General features: G+C 30.2%; 2 protein-coding genes across 4 annotated transcripts; both read right to left on the bottom strand.

Annotated features, from left to right (window-relative positions):
• Positions 1 to 730: 730 nt before the first annotated feature.
• LOC108759797 (ras-related and estrogen-regulated growth inhibitor) lies at positions 731 to 16,715 on the bottom strand. The gene is made up of 7 exons (XM_018505427.1): positions 16,679 to 16,715; positions 15,250 to 15,842; positions 13,012 to 13,125; positions 8,200 to 8,256; positions 1,672 to 1,745; positions 1,296 to 1,562; positions 731 to 1,217 (listed from the first exon to the last, which is right to left on the bottom strand). The coding sequence occupies exons 3-7, from the start codon at positions 13,106 to 13,108 to the stop codon at positions 1,062 to 1,064; spliced, it is 651 nt and encodes a 216-aa protein (XP_018360929.1). The 5' UTR covers positions 13,109 to 13,125; positions 15,250 to 15,842; positions 16,679 to 16,715; the 3' UTR covers positions 731 to 1,061.
• On the bottom strand, positions 16,642 to 20,258 carry LOC108759796 (uncharacterized). 3 transcript variants are annotated; one of them, XM_018505424.1, is made up of 9 exons: positions 20,055 to 20,258; positions 19,880 to 19,996; positions 18,885 to 19,113; positions 18,602 to 18,730; positions 18,040 to 18,249; positions 17,747 to 17,837; positions 17,480 to 17,570; positions 17,294 to 17,410; positions 16,642 to 16,890 (listed from the first exon to the last, which is right to left on the bottom strand). In XM_018505424.1, exons 1-9 carry the CDS (start codon positions 20,140 to 20,142, stop codon positions 16,751 to 16,753), a joined length of 1,212 nt encoding a protein of 403 aa, XP_018360926.1. In that variant the 5' UTR covers positions 20,143 to 20,258; the 3' UTR covers positions 16,642 to 16,750. The 3 variants fall into 3 exon arrangements, with proteins under 3 accessions (XP_018360926.1, XP_018360927.1, XP_018360928.1); XM_018505425.1 differs by having other exon boundaries at positions 18,052 to 18,256; positions 18,603 to 18,730; XM_018505426.1 differs by lacking the exon at positions 17,294 to 17,410 and having other exon boundaries at positions 18,040 to 18,256; positions 18,603 to 18,730; positions 20,055 to 20,255.
• Between the last annotated feature and the right edge of the window lie 369 nt (positions 20,259 to 20,627).

The raw sequence follows: 20,627 nt of genomic DNA, 5'->3' as shown, positions 1-20,627 counted from the left end.
TATTAGACAAAGGATAGAATGACACAAATAGCGCTATAACGTCTCCTCGAACTTACCTATTACATATCGGCTTTGAATTGTATGAAAGCTCTGCTTTTTTCATGTGACGATACAAAGCAGAATTTTTATTGGATATCGCTCGTCGTTGATCTCTCATCGTATCCAGTGTACAATAGGTATTAAGGCCGGTATCCATAAGGTCGGTTCTTATTTTAAGACCATCTTAAGTAATGTTCTAAAATGCTAATACGGCTTTCTGATTGGTTCATGACATCTTAAGACTGTACTTAAGACGATCTTAAACATAAAATCTGTCTGTGAATACAGGCAGAAAGAAATCTGAATATTAATTTAATAGATTTTAGTTATTTCAGCGATTTCAGCGATTTATTTCCATCAGGAGCACCGCAAAAATGGATATTGTTGTGTGGTTTACATCCACTTTTTCAGAGGGCAGTAATGCGCGGCGGTATTATGCGATTACAGGAAAGAGGCTCTCACGTCCTCTCTCAGATTTCTCTCTGATATTACTATTTGTGTGCTATATATATATAAAAATATTGTAAAACTATTAGAAATATATATAATTCATTCTTCTATATTACATTTTTCCTTGAACTGAACTTTCTAATACATTCTGAAGAATAAGTTATGATTTAAGTTATTTTTATACAGTTTTATAAAGATATATTATAAAAATTTATATATCTATATTATTTATGTAACAGTTAATCTTAAATTACATTCTCTATAAATTGAAAACTGATATTTTCTTTGGCATTTGTTGCTTTGCTTTTCTTTCATTCCTTGTGCATTAAATCCAAACAGAATAGAATTCATTACAACATCAAAATAACAAAGTGCAAAACGGTTACCAAAAATCGTAATTTAATTAATAACAAATCATTTTAACGTTATTTTGATGTTATCATGACTTATCCTGCTTAGAAAGCGATTATATACGATTGTTCTACTACCTTTTTTCACATTCTCCAGTTAACAATATTTTGAAGGATTCTTTTTTCTTATATTTGTAACAGGCATGTACTCAAGTAATAATATTAATCTTTCGGTAAAGCAGAGTCGCTTTTTCCTCGTGAATAAGCGCGTGTCGCTTTACCACCGAGCATTCTATCCAGCAAAGATTGTTTGTTTCTTCTTCTAGCTGCGAGAACTTCTCTGCATAATTCGTGGAAAGATTCTGCGACCTGAGCAACCTATGGAAGTTACTTAACTATTTAAAAATGCTATAAAACCTGTGAATAAAGTGATAAATTATTAGAAATTGCAATTACTTGCTCAGCTGCAGTTATTTCACTAAACCAGCATTCAAAATCCTTTGCTAGTATCTCTCCTTCCTCAGCACTGACTTGTCGTAAATGAACCATATCAGCTTTATTTCCAACAAGGGCAAGAGGCATCGCAGCTTCGGGATCAGCTACTGCAAGAGCCTCTTTTGCCTTTCTAACAAAATTAAAAGAGTTTCTGTCGGTTATTGAATAGACTAACAACAAGCCGTCCGCCCACTGTAAAGTTTCCATCGATGGCAGCTCATCTTCACTCTAAAATGTTAAAAAATTATGTTAGGGAAACTATTTATGTATAGATTATAATAAAACAAAATTTTATTAGATACACACACACACACACACACACACACACAAAAATTACCTTTGGACATGTATCTAAAATTTCAAAAAGAATTGGTTCCCCGTCGACTAGTACCTCATGTTTGTATCTGGTTTCTAGAAATTAAAATAAGACTCACTCTTAATGCAGATATATCATAATTATTATTTATAAGATAGATATGAAATTTGGCATAAAAGTAAAATCACGATTTCATTACTTACAACATCTTATAAGAACGTGATTCTTTTCAAAAATTTTCAGATTGTGTTTTTCTTAAAATTTTTTTTTTAATTTGATCTGTAAGTGTTCCCAGCAAACAAGCTGATATTATCCGTATCATTTTAACATTAAAAGACGTCATTTTGATGACAAAATAATGTTAGCTTATTTCTTGAGTTCATGTCGAGTCAATTTGATTTAAACTGTTTTTCCTGAATTTATAATTAATGTTGCTTGTTGTGTAATTGCGATTTTATTTGAAATTTCATGTGACTGTTTCATTCAAATATAAAATGAAAAATAAGCGCGACAATAAAAGGATATCAATATAAAACATTGTATAAACATAAAACATATTTGCATTACTATCTTACTTCTTATTTAATTTATCTTTCAAATAACTAATAATGTATTCTTTTCCTTTCTTTATAATATACATTTTGTGTGAGAAATATTTTCTGGACAGAACTATTCGCAGAGTTAATTCATAATGATTGAAAGAAAAAAATTTTAAATTAATTATTTGCATTGATTATAACATAAACCTATGATTTCCATGTATTTTAATTCTTATTTTGCTTTAAAAAAAGAATTGTCCTAATTGCTCGTAAATTTGAATGAGTTAAAAAAATTTAACGATTATCTGTAACTTTCTGCCACGCGAATATTTAATAATTTCTCTCGGATCGAATTTACTTTGAGACGCTAACATGACACGTGCTTTCTTCCTGTCTACGACCGTGTCTGCAATGTATTTCTACAAAATGAAAAGTTTTGTTTGAGTATCAACCTCGCATTAGTATCCGTCCTGTCTAGTGTCAAATTCGTCTTCGATAAATTTAGAACGGACGCGGACTGAGGTATGCAGAGGGAGAATATACGCAGCCTTAGAAGAGGATTACAGTTGCTGGCAATTTTTCAAACTGACGCGTTATTCCATTATATACTTTGCCACGCGTATGTACGTCAATTTTGTAAGCGAATTAATAAAAAATCAGCAACAGATATTGGCGTTATAATATATTAAATTCCACCTTTTTATAAACAACAGTGCCTTTAATATTTTGAATAAGTAATTAATTACTGTCTTTTAGTATTAGGTGTAAGAAAAAAATTCAGCTATAACCATTTTTAAGATGCAACAACTGAAGACATATTTAGATATCAAGAATCGATTTGATTTAATTGTAATGTTATGTTATCTTTATGGTGCTAACGAGTTCGCAGAACGAAGCGCAAAACAAAACGCGTTGATAGCTTGTTCATTGAATCGATTTGCAATAGAAACGTAGATTTATTTTATAATACTTTAAATATTTTATAACGACAAAAAATTTCGGTGTGCGTCATTTTGTTGTTGAATATGTACACAAGGTCAGGCGCTGCTGCGACGCTACACCGAGTCGTTGTATTGTCATTCTAACGACAACGATCGAATAGGCAGGTAGTGCTGCGAGCTGTTCCGTATATTGCGTTCAAACTGGCAAAATAGCTAGCCTGTTCATCGAGCAATTGAACATGATTGGGGTTCTTAATTACTTATGGATCCAATCAATCACATTCAACTTGGCGAGCAAACCAGTTACTTCGTCCGTTTGAATATGATCACATTGTTTCGGATTCTCTCTTGAAATATGATCAATTTCTTACGAATGATCTGATTAACTATATTATATTGGTCCGCGTAATTAATTTCTGCTCACATTTTGTAGATCAAATATTTGACGCGTTTTGTTTGACACAACAGTCAAAGTTGTAGATAAAAGTCGTAATCATAGATTATTTTTTTTATCGTAATATATTTATTCGTTATAACTATTCTCGTAGCAATCTTTGCAATTAAATATCTTTTGCATTATGTTTTTGTATATTGTATTTTTCATCGAGTCAGGTATATACCATCTGAATTATATATATATACAGTGAGTATAAAAAATATTCGTATAGATAAAATGTTTTTTAAAAAAATTTTATTTTTAAAAAGTAAATATTATCCAGCGAAAACTGAGTCATCGAACTGATATCGAATCGATATCGATACGATGATTTCAACATCAATTTGATCAATTCGACGTTTAATTGGCGATCATTTCTTGTTGGATAATTAACAATTTATTCACAAAGAATAAAATAGACTGTATGTTTCTTAAAATTATATATACCAAAAAGATATGTATTAATTATAGAAAATATATCATCTGAAAAATTAGCGAAAATTAAAAATTGTTTGGATGTTCAAAAAGTATTCGTACAGTCGAGAAATTTAGCTTCTAAAATCAGGATTACATGCGAAGCTTATTTGTTTATGTTAGAACAGAATGTATTTATTGTATAAAATTGCTAATTAATGTTTATTTTTTACAAATAAGACTTTTTATAAAAAATTTCCTTGTACGAATACTTTTTGTTCTCACTGTATATAAAATGTGTGAAGTAAAATCACTACGCTGGTCCGAATGACTCATTAATAGAAAACTGATACATCGATTTAATAATAAAAATAAATATATTTAACGTATTATTTACAAGTTCAGTATTGTATATTTGATATTAAATTCTGATTGTATATTTCCACAAATGACTTAATAAATCTTATTCGCTTTAAATTAAATTTATTGATATTCAACAGTATAAAAAAAAATTGTCAACATAATCTTAATAATTTTCGGAATTATAATGTTGCGATAATGAAACTAAAATATAGGGAGCGACAATTTGGCATATTCGATTTAGTTTATAATACTTTGAATATTTTACAACGACAACGAACTAAAGTAACATCTAATATTTTAAGGCATAAAACTTAATTAGCTTTATGTTCAAGCCATAAGAAATTGTTTGCCGACTTTCTAAATTTTTTGAAGTAGAATCTCACTGTAAAGAGTAAAAATTGAGCTCGAAATTGAGCTAGTCTTGAAAAAAAGTAGTTCCATTTTCAATTTTTAAGAGTGAGATTTCACTCTTTAGGCGTCGTCTACAATACACGGAGTAAGAAGTAAGAGTAAGAAATTGACCAATCACAGTCGATTATTCTTCTCACATTCGACTGTGATTGGTCCATTTCTTACTCTTACTTCTTACTCCGTGTATTGTAGACGACCCCTTATATAGTGAGATTTACTTTAAAAGTTTTAGAGAGAATGTTAAACAAAGATAAAATGATCACTATGTCATACTGTATCTCTTGCTAAAAAGCATTATAAGTTTTACATCTTAAAATCTCATTGTAGACCGTTTAACTGACACACAACGCCCGATGAATGTCGTTAAGTCTAAAGGGCCATCTACATAAGTCGTAAACGCAGAACGCAGTTCGCAGACGCACTTGCGACAGCCAATGAAAAGCTTATTAGTACCATTGACGCTTCTGATTGGTTGCCGCAAATGCGTCTGCGAACTGCGTTCTACGTTTGCAACTTGTGTAGACGGCCCTTACGTACATACACAAGGTCGCTGGTCGGACGTCACCGCGCCGAGTCGTTGTATTATCATTCGCATGATAGCGCTCGAAGGAACAGGTAGTGTCGCGAATTGCTCCTGTAACGTCTTGCTATATTACCTATTCTCGAAATACAATTGCGACAAGTATAATGTAAGAACGAATAATTCAATCCATTCTCTGTGTAAATGATTAGAAATTAGATAAACGGATATAAAACATGATCTGTTATATGGAATAATTACGTAATCAAACACTGTGTTATACTGGTTGATTATTAATACATATTATATGTATTTCGCATTTATTTCGAAATGTATTGCATGTCATGAAATATGAATTAATTCTAATTACATGTATAGATATTAAACTATTTGATGGGTTATAATTAATTATTAAATTGACTCGCATAATACTTTACGATATCGGGAATTCGGAGTTGTCGATGCAATTATATATCAAGGTTTTCAGTTATTAACAATCGCGGCAATGAAACGGGTTGACACCAAACCTAACAGCATCGCGATGCTTTTAATCAGTAACTATAAATGTAGTTAATATCAATTTTAATATTATTATCAACCGTTTAACAGAAATTCGATATTCTTATATCAACCTTTTTTGCTGAATTATATTTTTCGAGACGTTCAAATGTAATTTAAGGCGTGCTAAGTCGGTAATCATTTCTTCTACTGTATTTCATAGACAATTTATTTTTAATTCCTACGTGCGTTGATTTACTTGTGTTATAACATATGAGGATTAATCGCCCTAAACCGCGGAAGAATTATTATTTAAAGTACAGCAGGTGCACGAAAGTGCATGGAGCGGCATTGGATTGCCGGCAGCGGGTGCCGTGCCGGCCGCGTGAAGTTGGCCGCGTGTTTTAAGAATTAGTTCCGCCATTTTGACTCGTTCACTTGTTTACTCCGCGCGACGCGACGTCGCAGGTAACAAACGCATCGTAGTATCGTCCGCTCGTAGTTCCTTCACTTTATTCCTCTACCGAAACGTAATATGGTGAGCGTACACGATTTGTTTGTAATACGTTTGATTAACGGGAGTGTCGTATAGAGTTTCGTGCGAGTCGAGTGCCGTAGTTTGATGATTATCGGGCGTCCCCCTAACGGTCTTTTGCGAGCAGGTTCAACATCGGGAGTGTCGTGTAATAAGTATCTCGCGATTGTCTTTAGTCTAATTGGTAATCGTAATTAGTCGTGTTTCGCGGACGATTGTTGTGTGTGAGTGCCATGAAGAAGCGACTGAAAGACATGAGAGGAGGAGCAGGCCCGAGAGGCATCGGACGTCGGCGGAGCAACTATAGGTGAGTAATAATTTATTAGACTTATTACTTACGTAATTAATCGTATTTGTTTCCATGATAATCGCATGGCATATTTCGTGCGTTAATGCATGATACATAATATGTTATTCATTGTGTGTTATATAAATGTGTATGTGCATCTTAAATCCGATCTTGATTATACGAGAACGAGCACAAACAAACGCGAATAAACATAACTACCTGCAATGAATTTAAATAGTATTTCCAAAACGGCGATATTATTTGCATTTATTGAAATAAGTTGTTCGTTTATTTATGCCTTGCTTATATTGTTCGGAATCCGGCTTTAAATATATGTATGTATATGCACAAAGAATGTATACATATAAATATATTTAAAATTTATAACGATTTGTTAACTTGAAAATTAAATAAATCTATTGTTCTTTAAATTTTAGAAAATTTCATTTTTATGAAAGTAGACCTTTTCAGAAATTATAGTTATTTTGTTAAATTTTTTATTTTGAATAAATAAATAAAAATCTGTAATTATTTTAGAAATATTAATTATTCGGGTATAATTCTATTTATCTAATTCTGAATATATTTCTATATTTCAGATATAATGTTCGTGTTACAACTCCGCTGCAGCGCATCGTATTTGTAAGTTAATTATTTTTTATTTTTATTTTACTTTGATATAGTAATTCTGTGAAACAGATCTAAAAGTTATTTTTAATATACTTACATATATATAAAATGTCAGAAAAAAATGAAAATTAAAAATCTCATTTCAATACCTCTTATTTGAAAGATCCATTATCTTAAAATGAATAGCTAGCACATCAGGAAAAAGGATAAAAGCGGTAGAAAATATGTATTTTCCAAATACGGCAACTTTATAAAAAGTAATAAATAATGAAGCATATAGCAAATAATAATTAACAATTATCAATTATTTTTAAATATTTAGTTTAAAATATTTGCATTCGATAATTTAGTTTGAAGTTTTTTATATTACTACATTTTTACTATATATCGTAATAGACTCATTTCATCTACGTTAATATCTATAGCTTGGTAATACGACAATTTGCGCGTATATTGTGATGATGTAACGTGACCAAAACAGTAGATTGTGTTAAGTCATGAACAAAATTAAGAACAAAAATATTTGTGTATTAGTTTTAGTTTAATGTCCAATAAATCAGTTATATCGACATTTGATTCGCATTGGAACGATATCAATGATGGTATTGGTAACTGCGTATTGGTTATAGTCATTAGGTGTGCGTTAAATATACGTTTCCAATTATCGTAGTGAAGTGTATAGGTATGAGGCCGCTGGGAAGAGAAAGTAGAAGACAAAACGAAAGAATAGTAGGAGGTACAATAGAATATCAAAGAGAGAAAATGTGTTACACATATGTATCATAACAATATTCGAATAGTGTCAGGTTTCACACGAATAATCATTTCACTTCTCACCTGAGTACATTCTCAATTAATTTTTAACTTACATGTGACTTTCGAATCATTTGTGCGTCTCGAGATAGCAGAGTACTTCTCACCTAATAGATTTGAAACAAATTTCAAATAACTACGAGGCTGAAACTTTTCTCACCTGATTGATGATCGTATTCCCCAATGTATCTCCTTGTCAGAAATCTCACTGTCAATGCTGAAACATAATAGAAATATCTACTGCACGTGTATATAGTTCAAGCATGATATAATTATGTTGTACGTGATATAATTGAGTTGGCAAACTATAATGACAGGCTATTCGCGCAACGTCGCGTCTCGGATTCATATGCATCGCGGTGATCTACATTTCGTTCGTTTGTTACAGTCGTATCTATTTATGCAAGAGAAAATCAACACGAAAATACTATTCTCTCGATGTCAGAATTATGCACTATAAATCGTATCTAATATTTAACTAATATTTTTAATAAAGTTAAAACTAAAATTTAATAATTGAATCTACATATAATTAGTCCTGTACGATTGTTTCTATACGCAGTGGAAGTTCACAAATGAATTATTATGTTGAATTATGAAATTGTATTTTGTGTTATACATTATATAATATTATATAATTATATATTATTTATTTATATTTAATATTTATATATATATATAGAGTGTAGTTGTATAAATGGCCACCTCTTTTACAAGTATACAGCAGCTGTCGTACGCATTTAATTAAATATATTCGATGTACTCTCTAAAAGAGAATCAGTGTATTATTACTGACTTTAGTGCTACATTTACTGTTTTTCAGTAATAATACACTGATTCATTTTTAGAAGTTATAGTTTCTACAGATTGAATTTGCAGAAAATGATAACCTCTAAAAGTGAATCAGTGTATTATTTACTGAAAAATATTCAGTAAATATTCACTGATGACTACATCAGTTATAAGTGTAGCACTGATGTCAGTAATAATACACTGATTCATTTTTAGAGAATATATGTATGTTAATATATGTATATTGATATTTAGACAAAAATATTTAGATTTTTTATTTTGTTTGTTGTATTACTTTTAAATACGATTTAGAATATTCTATGATTTTTTAATTATTTTGAAATATCTATCGAACATCCTTAAAGAAAAAAAGGTTAATATCTTATGGTTGTATTGAAATATTTGTATGAAATATTTTTATTATTGGATACCTACTATAAATAGTTTTTAATTGTAAGAAAATTTGTGTTGGGGGATCTGACTTTAATAGAAATACATTTAAATCAAACTGTTTTACTGTTTTTACGGCACTAATCTTCGACGCGTTATTGAATCAATATTCAGTAATCTCAATGTTTGCGTGAAAGTAATGAAAAGAGGTTGATCGCACTGACATATGATCTTCTCGATATGATACTATAACTGAACATATTGCGATTTGATCGGGAGAAACGAGAGCTACAACCTAGTGACACGCTTCGAGGTATACCACACTATTTTTATCACAAACTCGAATCTGCCACGGCGCCACAAAACCTTGTGCGATGCATTAACGCCACTGTAGCTTATTTCATTTTTAAACACGTGCGGTGAATACACTTTCTTTTCGAATATGAATCGCCAGTTTACATCAATTCCAGACAACAATCTATCCGAATCTAATTTTTTGATCGTGAAATGCTAACATTTCGTAAAATTAATAAATCGGTATGAAATGAACGATTTACTGCAGGAAGAAAAGAGATAAAGAAACAAAAAAGACAGTTGTCAAACTAAATTAATATAACACGATTTTTATAAATAGATTTGTGTAACTAATAAAATTCTATGAACGTAAACATTATAATTGTATAAGATGTATGTATTTCTATATATTTGATATACACATATATTGTTCAGAATATAGGTCAGTTTTTGATCGACAGGAACGCGTGTATGTTTCAAAAGCCAACAAATTTGTTAGCAATTGGTCTATTTGCGTTGGAAATTTGTGGACCAACACACATTATTAGAATATTACTTTATTTCTTTTTTATTTAATCCTCGATTATTTGTTAGAAAAGAGTTTAGAATTTATCTTCAAATTCTCAAATACATTGAATTTTTGTTACAAATCTTGTCCTAGAAAATTAAACTTAGATAATCAAAACAGTAATTTTTAATTAAAAGCAGATAAGTAATTATTATAAATACGGTAACAAAAAGGGGGGAGAAAAAAAATCTTTTTTTAAGTATTTAAAATATATTTGTAAATTTTTAGAATGCCTTTTGGATTATCATTATACTTACATAATATCTATTTAATATAACATACGTGATTATTGTAATCTATATTTATACTTTGTACAAAAAGCTAAAAAAATATTCTTTACATGCTATTATGATACCTTCTAGATATTTGCTCAAGATGTAAAAGAAATAATATTTTTCTAATATGAAGTTTCAACTGCAAAGAAATGTTATGGAAAGCATGGTGAATTGAGATTCGATGATAATCCAAGGCAAATTTTGAAGTAAAATTTTAAAAATAGTAACCACGTATTTTACGGCCAACAGAAAAGACGCACAGTTCTGGCGAGGACGGACTAATTATTTACCTATGCTTTTACACTTGCCATTACCAAAAATACACGCTGTTAGCTACTCTCAGGGTTCTCAGTGCATACACTACCGCTCATTAATTGAGCCGTTTATTTTGAAAGTGACCTAAGTCCATTTAAAAAAAAAATGTTGGTTATGACAGCTAACTTCAAGTTGTACACGCTACTACAAAGGTCAACAACAAATCATTGAAAAATGGACTTAGGCTTCCAACAGAAAAGACGCACAGTTCTGGCGAGGACGGACTAATTATTTACCTATGCTTTTACACTTGCCATTACCAAAAATACACGCTGTTAGCTACTCTCAGGGTCCTCAGTGCATACACTACACTGTTAGAAATGTTTTTAAATTTCATTAACTTTTAAGTTACATAATTGAATTTAATTTGAATTTAATTTCATGACATTACATTAAATTTAATGTATTTGTAACTAAAAAGTATATTTATGTACATATACATAAAATTTAATGTATTTTTCATAAAAATTTATAAAATTTAATGTACTTTTCATAAAATTTTATTAAAAGTACATTAAATTTCATGAATTTAATGTACACGTTCATTACATTTAAGTAACTACTGTAACTTAATTTTCAGTTAAATCATTCATTACTTTTAATTTCATTCATAACCACTAGCTTCATTTACATGCAAAGGAAGCTCGTGGTTACATTTCTAACAGTGTACCGCTCATTAATTGAACCGTTTATTTTGAAAGTGACCTAAGTCCATTTAAAAAAAAAATGTTTATGACAGCTAACTTCAAGTTGTACACGCTACTACAAAGATCAACAACAAATCATTGAAAAATGGACTTAGGCCACTTTCAAAATAAACGGCTCAATTTCAATACAACTCCAGATCGTTGATTTCTTGAAAAGGATGAACGTGATACGTATGTGTTTTGCACGTTTGTAAACAATGCGTATGAGTACAAAACATGTTTATTTGTCTGTATAAATCCATATTCATCACATTTATAAATAATGTGTAGGAATACAAACATGTTTATTTACCTATATAAATCCATATTCATCATAAACGAGCTTCTTTTGTTCATTATTTTCCGAAAAATCGACGATTGAATAGTGTATTAATAAGCGATATATTGTATGTGTTGACGAATCAGTTTTAGAACAGTATTGGGCACGTATCTGATATTATGAGGTGCTTTCCATTTGATGACACAAGTCGACACAAGCGTCGTTCTATCCTTCTTGACATTCAGAGAGTGACAAAGATAGAACGATAACTGTGTCGACTTGCGTCATCAAATGGAAAGCACCCTTCATAGCGTGATCTTGCGTGCGTATTTTGTTTATTTCCAAGAATCAGATGTTATCCGGCTGTTAATTCTGTTTCTTTAAAACTACAATTTTCCAGGATTTTTATATAAATAAATATAAAATGCATGCAAGCGTTGAAAGTATTTAGAACAACAGGTGGGCTCATTTCTGCGTAAAACCCATGTATCACGTTCATCCTTTACTGAGAACTCAACAAATCTGGGAATGTACTGAAATTAATGAGCGGTAGTGTACCTATTTCATATATGCATCTTCATCACATGGAACGGGTATTATATACGTGCGTACTTGCACTTGAATTTAGAGTGTCGAAGTTTATCACGAGATTATTTCTTTCTCGAAATACATCTACTTTTATTCTCTCATTCTTCTCTTTGCAATCTTTCATTCATAGAACAGCACGATTTCGCACATAATACGAATAGTGTGTAAAATAAATTTTATTTTTAATTGCACGCTAAAATCTTTTGATTTATAATAGATTCAAGCGATCGCTGTATATGTCTCATTTTTTGCTATTATATTTACATTAATGGAAATTAGAAAAAAACGTAGCCGTGTAAAAATATTTTTAAAAGTCATTAAAATATATTTTGATTGACGTAATCAACTTGTCTCTACCTTCTATTAATATGTCAGAGCTTAATATGATCAGAGCTAGGAAATGTTTGAAAATTTTCTTATAGTGAAATCGTGAAGTAGTAAAATCATATAAGAAACTGCAAACTGCATAATTTTTTATATGGAGAGAGAAAGAAAAATTCAATACTTTGTTGTGAAATTTGTGGTTCTTATTATTAATTTTATTATTCATAAGAAACAGGATTCGGCTTTTTGCTGCATTTTTATTTCTTGATATAGTAATATTTTACGGAAATACATATCTTTCTAAAATTAATTTTATAATCATAGCAAAATTATATTTGTAGCATTTTTATTTCACAATTCTATTATGCTAATATTAATATTTGTATTAATAGAAAATTTATTTTTATTGTAAGTTTATTACGAGTTTTCTTTTATTGAAACATATAATACATCTGCTTACCGCTTTTGCCGACTCCTGGAGCTCCTATCACTGCTACTTTAACTTCGCAAAGCGAACTTTTCTTTCTTCTGATGCCTCTAATCGCATTTGACGTCATACTACAAGCATTTGTCACTGCAAGAAAATAAATTAGAACAGTATTGAATCATACAGAAACGTCTAATAAATATCTGAAAAAAAGTTTCTAAAGATGTTAAATTATACTCTAGGGAGAATAAAGGAGAGGATATATGATCTCAAAACATAAAAATAACTTTTAACTGCATTCTACTATTACAAAATGTTATGCTTCTATAAATAGACAATTTATATAAAGTATAAAATCTTTATAGTATTATTTTTTATTATTAACGATAAATATGAATAAATTAATGATTAGTAATTATGAATATTTATTATTCTCTCCTTCTCTCCTAATATTGCTATTACTATTTGCAAATTAAAAAATTTACGTAATTGCATTAAAAAAATTACATTTGATAGAAAGAAATATCCAAATATATTAGGATAGACCGGGGCTAGTAGACTCATTTTTCAGTTTTGAATTTTTACATACGAAATTAAGAGACTTATTGAAAAATACAGTCCCATGCTGTGGTTAGTCTACTATCCTCATCCTTCCATTTTTTAAAAACATTAACAATATACGATAACAAGGACACGTAAACAAGAAAAATCTGTTGGACTTTATTAAGTAAGAACTACACTTATTATATAAATAGAAATAAAATATCTCAGACAATCATATACGATTGTAAAACAAAAACTTTAAGAATAAAGATATTTACTTAGGTGTACGATTTTTTAAAATTGTAGCGTAACTTCTATCATAGATGTTCGCAACGAAATGTTACAGCAGACTGAGCAGCAATCGCTGCTGCATGCTCAGACACGTTTACGCGTGTCTCACGTGTTTTGTTTTTAATGTAGCCTCGATTATTCTACTTACTCCTATAGTCTACTGACTCCGGTCTCCCCTACTTATATTTATTAGTATAATTTGCATTTATTATGTTTTGTCGCCAAATTAGTATTTCGTTATTTTTTGGATAATCGAATTACGATTTATATACCGGATGTTCCATTTCTTCTAGAACGTAATAAAAACGAAAATTTTTACGGCATTTCGTGGCATCCGCTGCTTGTTTCTCTTTGGACGCGTGTTTGAATAAATCGCGCTACACGTTGAAAGAAGAGAACGGCAAGAGCGCTTGTCAAGAAATGAGAGAAAGAGAGATAAAGCGAAAAGCGGATAAGACGGAGGCAAGATGTGATGGGTACATTAATAGAACGGTTTGCACACACATGTTCCATGGAATCTCGGGAATTTCTTCCAATGTCTAACAATGTACCGGGGTTACCAATACCGGGCGCGATGAGAACGATAATATGCGGTTTGTTACGAAATTTCTATATAATCTCGTGTGCGATGGCGTACATTCGACATCGCTTCTTTCTAATTTAATGTAATAAAGAGTTTATTACATTCTATAGTGACTACTTAATCATAACGTATCTTCAATTTATTTTTGGTAAATAGTTAGTAAATCTTTGAATTGTTGTGTAATGTGAAAACTAATGCAAATGCTCTTCTCTCTCTTAATCTCTAAAATGTTAAAGTATGCGCTGATGTACTTAACGATACATTTTTCTAAATGAATGCACAATGAGTCTTGGAACATTTCACCGCATAATAAAATAGCCGCGATCATATAGCGCAAATATAAATAGGTGTCGCTAATGACCCAAAAATATGCAAATAAATATACCTAATGTAAGTAGACAATATTTAACACAAGTAAATACTTTTTCGCCGAGAGGTACTTTCTCTTTTCTTTTGCACAAGTGTGAAATATTTTTTTACCTCTTTTTCCATTCATGTCAATATTTTATAGCATTACCTAATAACACTAAAAAAGTTACTAGACACTTGACTATAAAACTATAAGATTGTATTACTTTTTATGTTTGGAAAGACTATATACGCTCTTAACGATTTTGGCATCATGTAAAAATATATAGGATTATTATATGATTTTTCTCTCTCCTTCTCTTTCTCTCGATATTTGATGATTTTTTTCATTGATGAAAGATGAAAATGCTACATCTTACGTTAACAGTTGACAAGCAGATATACGACACCATGTACAACATATATTTAATTAAATAAACCAAAAAAATAAGGCAGTTTACTTATATTTAATGCATATTTAAACTATTTAAAGTATTTTCACTTACCGAGTCAACTAAAATACACTCTGCTACAACTCCACTATTGTTTTCCGTTTTACACGTTTTATCAGTTCATATTGCAATTAAACTGTTCGTCGAATAACGATAAGAATGCATAGTTCTAACTTGAAATACAGAATGTTTCACGGAATTATCTATTGACAATTAATTTTGTAACCTAAAATCATTAGATCGAACGTACACGAGACACTAGCAATAAGGCACAGAAAATCTATTGATACGATTGAATGATAAGAAAACGGGAGAAAGATCGGCGATTGCGCGTCTGTCACGTGAATGGCAATAGTTTCATTCGAATTCGCGGCTTTGTGAACCGCCGCGGTTCTTGGTCTTAGCGCGACTGTCTCGCCCCACTCTCTTCTGGCGGCTCGCGAGGCCCGCCGGTTCCCTTATTGCTCTTAAGCCATGTACATGCGGTACCCGCTTCCGGTACAGATGTATGCGCAGACGAAGGTCGAGATTTGAAACGGCCGATGTCCCTCCGAAACTCACGAACGTGCCGTCTTCGCGTCGGGATATAATTGGAATGGACGTACGCGCCGCGACGCGATGGGCAATCGCGATGTAACCAATGTTTCCTAGAAACGCGGAAATTTTGCCAAATGCATTGATTGACTCGCGATTAGTGACAGTTTTACAAGTAATTATATTGAATCATTTTTAATAAATGTTATGTAAAGTTAATGGACCGAATTAGTGGATGAAATAACAAAAAATTTTAAATATTAAACTTTTAATGATATGTACGACAGTAAATATAAAATTTTTCTTATTAATTTTTTATAAACAACAAATTTATTTAAAGTCGCACGTATTATTAAAAGCTTACTATTTAAATCCATGAATCAGTGCCCCTGGATAATATCAAAAATTTTAAATATTACTCTCTACATCTGAATCGGTGATTATCCACTGATTCAGATATAGAGACTAATATTTAAAATTTTTGTTATTTTGTCCAGTAGTTGGGTCAAGTCCACTGACTGTTTATTAACTAGTACATTTACATTTACATTTATACAATGTTTTAAGAATATATTAGTTATCTTCTCGTGAGAATTTGTAATGAATAAAAATCTAAAATTAAATGCAAAGATTTGTCCAAATTTGTAAAATACTAAAAATTATACTTTTTGAATGCAAGATTTTCTATTTAATAATAAAATTATTAGATATATAGTATGTGTGCACGGGAAATGAATAGTGCAATATATAACTTCATAGATATTTATATTTTATTAGGTATGTTAATAGAAAATCGGAAATGAAGAAAAGAAGAAACACATAAATTTAAGAAAACTCCTGAAAAAGATATGTCAATAAAAATAAATGTTGCTACGTAAAAATTAATAATAAAATACTAAAAATCGTCAAGTAACAATTTACTATAATTTTAGAATTATCTTCATATTACATTAAGATAAAGACGTAGATCTCTACGTTTATCGACAGCTTTGCACTTTACTGCTGCAGGTACTTCGTTCGTTTAGAGGAGCCACGTGTTGGTAGATTCGAAAATTTCTTCCTTTCCGACTTCGTTAATCTGTTCTCGGTGTCGTTTTGATGCCTCTGGGCAACCACTAAAAAACCAGTTTACAACTCGCAGTAGGACTGGTTTAACCCGATCTGAATAACGATTCAATTAATTTCAGAATTTTTCCAACATTAAATTACATTTACTTGCTGTAATAATTATTATAATTGATCTTTTTTTTTTAAATAAACATTTCCAATAAACTCTTACATTTTAACGTTGTAATTAAACATCATTTATGGGAAAGTTAACATCTGGGAAAAATTATCATCTGAATACAAGATTAAAAGTATTTATAATAATCTTTATAAAAATATATATTACGATTAATTATAATAATTTTTTTTTTAAATGATGAGAATAGTAAAAGATAATTAAATACATATCAAAGTATTTTATATTAAGTATTCCTCGTGCAATAATCTTTCGAAATAGATTATTTTATTTTCGATTGGATTTTATACTATTGGATTTATTGAATCCTACATCACGTACTATTTGTAATCGATGAATTTTCACAACAATCATGAGTAAAACTTTTTACATCATGAGGCAATCGATGGTTTTTTTTTCGAAGTCCATCATGTCGCTTTGCGAATAGTTTTTCTGTACCTAATAAATTGATAATTTATTTTTATTTAATAATATACGGACATGAAATGGTATACTAATATAAATTACCATAACGAGAATCCATTTGCTTGTTTATGACTATTGTCACGCAATCTTTACTTGACTGACGTCGGGAAAGAATTGCAACTTCTTCGTGTTTCTGAAAAACGTGATAGAGAGCTTTTAGATTATAAAATTTAAATTATAAAATATAAAATGCTATTTAATTTGAAGATTGATTAGAATATGATAATTAATTCAGAAATAATAATAATATTATATTTATTATATTATATTATAATATAATATAATGATTGCACGCGCATGTACACATACCATACAATCAAAATTTTGTTTAGTCTGCATTTTTTTATTAGTATCGATGTTGCTTAGGTTCTCCTGTTTTTGGGATGAAGTTTTGAATTTCCTGAAACAATTATAATAGCATCTCGAAAAATTTCGTTTTTTGCTATAAAATTCCTATTTGCTTTCCTGCAGCTGTTACCAATATTTGTTATAATTTTTCAAAAACTAAACATAATTTCTCAAATTAAATTTTATCGGAAACTTTCGCTATTGATACATTATTACTAATATAACTATATTCTTGATAATCATTGCTTTCGCACATCAGTTTATGCTTGGTATCACTTTTATCAATAATTTCTGAAATCGCGCTGGAATCTGCCTTCTTATTTAAAGAATTTTCTTGCTGAGAATCAATATTCTTTTTTAATTTATCCGCCGATATTGTGCACTTTGTTTTCAGAATAGTATCCTGTAGGACTATCACATTGTCTTTTTTGCATTTCTCATCGATTATTGTTATCTGCTGTGGCCTGTTGGTATAAATATTGATATACATATTTTTATTAAGTATATATTCTATAATAATAATTATATTGCATATTGTTGTATGAATTCTTGTATAAAGATATACCTATTCCTAATATATAAAAGATACATGCTATTAAATACTTGACCATTTGTATTGTTCATGTATTAACTAAATGATATTTTAAAGATAAGGACGTAAAAGGTCAAATGAGTGATATGGCGCGGCACGTGTCTTCTTTATCGAAAATATGTAATTTTCGATGTATTAAGTTCAGTTTTGTCAATAGTCTGACAGTAATGTAATTATATAAGTTGATATGATAATCCTATTTCATATGATATACATATACATACGCGGTTATCATTGCGTTGGATTCCGGCAACATATTATTGATCGCATTTCGATGATGACGATTATGTCGATGACGTTCATGTTTTCCACCGATAGTGTGCTTTGTGCGAAATTTCTTACTTTTGTGTTTTCTATGAAATTCTTATATATTATTTATTAGGACATTAATATTTGCATAAGAAAATATTAAATATAAAGCCACATTTTTTATATAGATCGTGCTTTCATAAGTTACTGGCTGATTTATCTTCGTAAATAGAAAGACTAAGCAAAAATATAACTGACCTTATTGATTTATGATTATCGTTATCCAAGTTTGTTTTGTTAATGCATTTTTGACTATTTCTTGTATCTTCTTCGTATATGTTTCTGTATAGTTCTTGTATTCTTAGTTCTTTAGTTTCATTTTCATATCTCGCTTTTATCTTTTCATGTTTAATTTCATCTATATTTAAGGCAAACTTTAATCCATTTGCAACAGTATCTATCAAGATGCAACATGCTCTTCGAGCATCTAAAAAAGCATATAAAATGTAATATAATTTATTTATACCATAACTTATTTGTACATTATAAGAATTTGTGTCTACTTGTTGCATGAACTTAATACACTTTACTTTATTCTTTTTTCTTTATGGTTTAATAAATAAGTAAAACTTAACAGAAATATAAATCTGAAAGTGCTAAGAAATCTTTCTTTTTAGTTTAATTAAAATAGAATATATTGAAATCTTGAATGGATTGCTGTAACTAAAAACATAAACGATACAGATCTGTAATATTTTAACGATAAATTGTGGAAGTTTACGGTTAGGAAAATGTTCTCGTAATGTAATATTACATAAAATTTTAATTATACAATAAAAAAGGTTGAGCATATGCCACACACTAGATTTTATTAGTGAAATATCATCAATATATTCGCATATAGAATTAAAAGAATTAACAATAATTATGTTAGTTACAATTAATCAATGTATACTTTGATTAATTGTAACTGACATAATTATTGTTAATTCTTTTAATTCTATATGCGAATATATTGATGATATTTCACTAACAAGATCTAGTGCGTGACATATGCTCAACCTTTTTTATTGTTTATTTATTAGCGACGTATTGAGGACAATTTTGTAATTTTAATTATGTCCGAAAGTCAATCAAAAATTATAAACGATGATAAAAATTACAAACGGTGATAAAAGTTCTTTCTTTCTCTCTCTTTCTTTTTTCTTCTCTTTTTCTCCTTTCACTTGACGCTTTTTCCTTTTCCTACTTACGTGAACGTGACTTGGGCACGTAATACAAAACGACGCCACACAACATTAACGCGATTAACGAGAGTCGCTTCAGGTAGGTGATCCACTCAAGCACGCAGAATTTCTCGTCGAAATAACCTGATGAGTAAAGAAGGAAGTCACTTGAATGACGAGAGAGGACATCACTTTCTCTTACCATATCCATTTCGCGATTTGGCGTACACGCATTGCGTAGCAAACGCGACGGTGAGGACTACAAATTTCACGGTAAACATTAGATGCATTTATTTAAGTATTATTTTTCATTATTATATTTCAATCATTAATCATGGTGTTCTGAATAAAAGAGAAAAAGAAGAAAGAATTTGAGTGACACATGCATTCTGAAGCGATGTCCGTCACAACGTAAGAGGCAATTTCACTTCGTTTCAAGCATTTCCAGTTATGTCGAACTTACGCCTTAATTATGCTTGATGAACGGCTAATATGGCCGTAAGTCAATAGTTATATCACGTATTTACGGGATTTTCACTTTGTAATTACAGACGTATCGCATAAAAAGATAATGACACGTGTAAGATTCATATCTTAATTTTTTATTATGCTCTGAGTACTTTACAATATAATACAAAGGAAACATGTCATAAGTATTGACCGTCTTTACTACAATCTAACAAGGGTGGGCTACTTGCATGTACACGTACGAGAAAAATATTTCATACGGGTCGATGCGATAGCATAGCGTGCGCAAGCGGGGACTCGCACTACT

Source organism: Trachymyrmex cornetzi, unplaced genomic scaffold, assembly GCF_001594075.2.
Source record: "Trachymyrmex cornetzi isolate Tcor2-1 unplaced genomic scaffold, Tcor1.1 scaffold205, whole genome shotgun sequence".
Lineage (NCBI taxonomy): Eukaryota > Metazoa > Arthropoda > Insecta > Hymenoptera > Formicidae > Trachymyrmex > Trachymyrmex cornetzi.
This window is presented reverse-complemented; position numbering and strand designations above follow the sequence as displayed.

Excerpts from the sequence above, each read along its gene's own strand:
- LOC108759796 (XM_018505424.1), bottom strand. The coding sequence starts at position 20,142 with ATGCATCTAATGTTTACCGTGAAATTTGTAGTCCTCACCGTCGCGTTT. Across the intron at positions 17,571-17,746 it reads AACAAAATTTTGATTGTATG|AAACACGAAGAAGTTGCAAT; the intron begins GTATGTGTACAT and ends CACGTTTTTCAG. Across the intron at positions 17,411-17,479 it reads GCAAATGGATTCTCGTTATG|GTACAGAAAAACTATTCGCA; the intron begins GTAATTTATATT and ends TCAATTTATTAG.
- LOC108759797 (XM_018505427.1), bottom strand. The coding sequence starts at position 13,108 with ATGACGTCAAATGCGATTAGAGGCATCAGAAGAAAGAAAAGTTCGCTT. Across the intron at positions 1,563-1,671 it reads TTTTAGATACATGTCCAAAG|AGTGAAGATGAGCTGCCATC; the intron begins GTAATTTTTGTG and ends TTAACATTTTAG. Across the intron at positions 1,218-1,295 it reads AAATAACTGCAGCTGAGCAA|GTTGCTCAGGTCGCAGAATC; the intron begins GTAATTGCAATT and ends TAACTTCCATAG.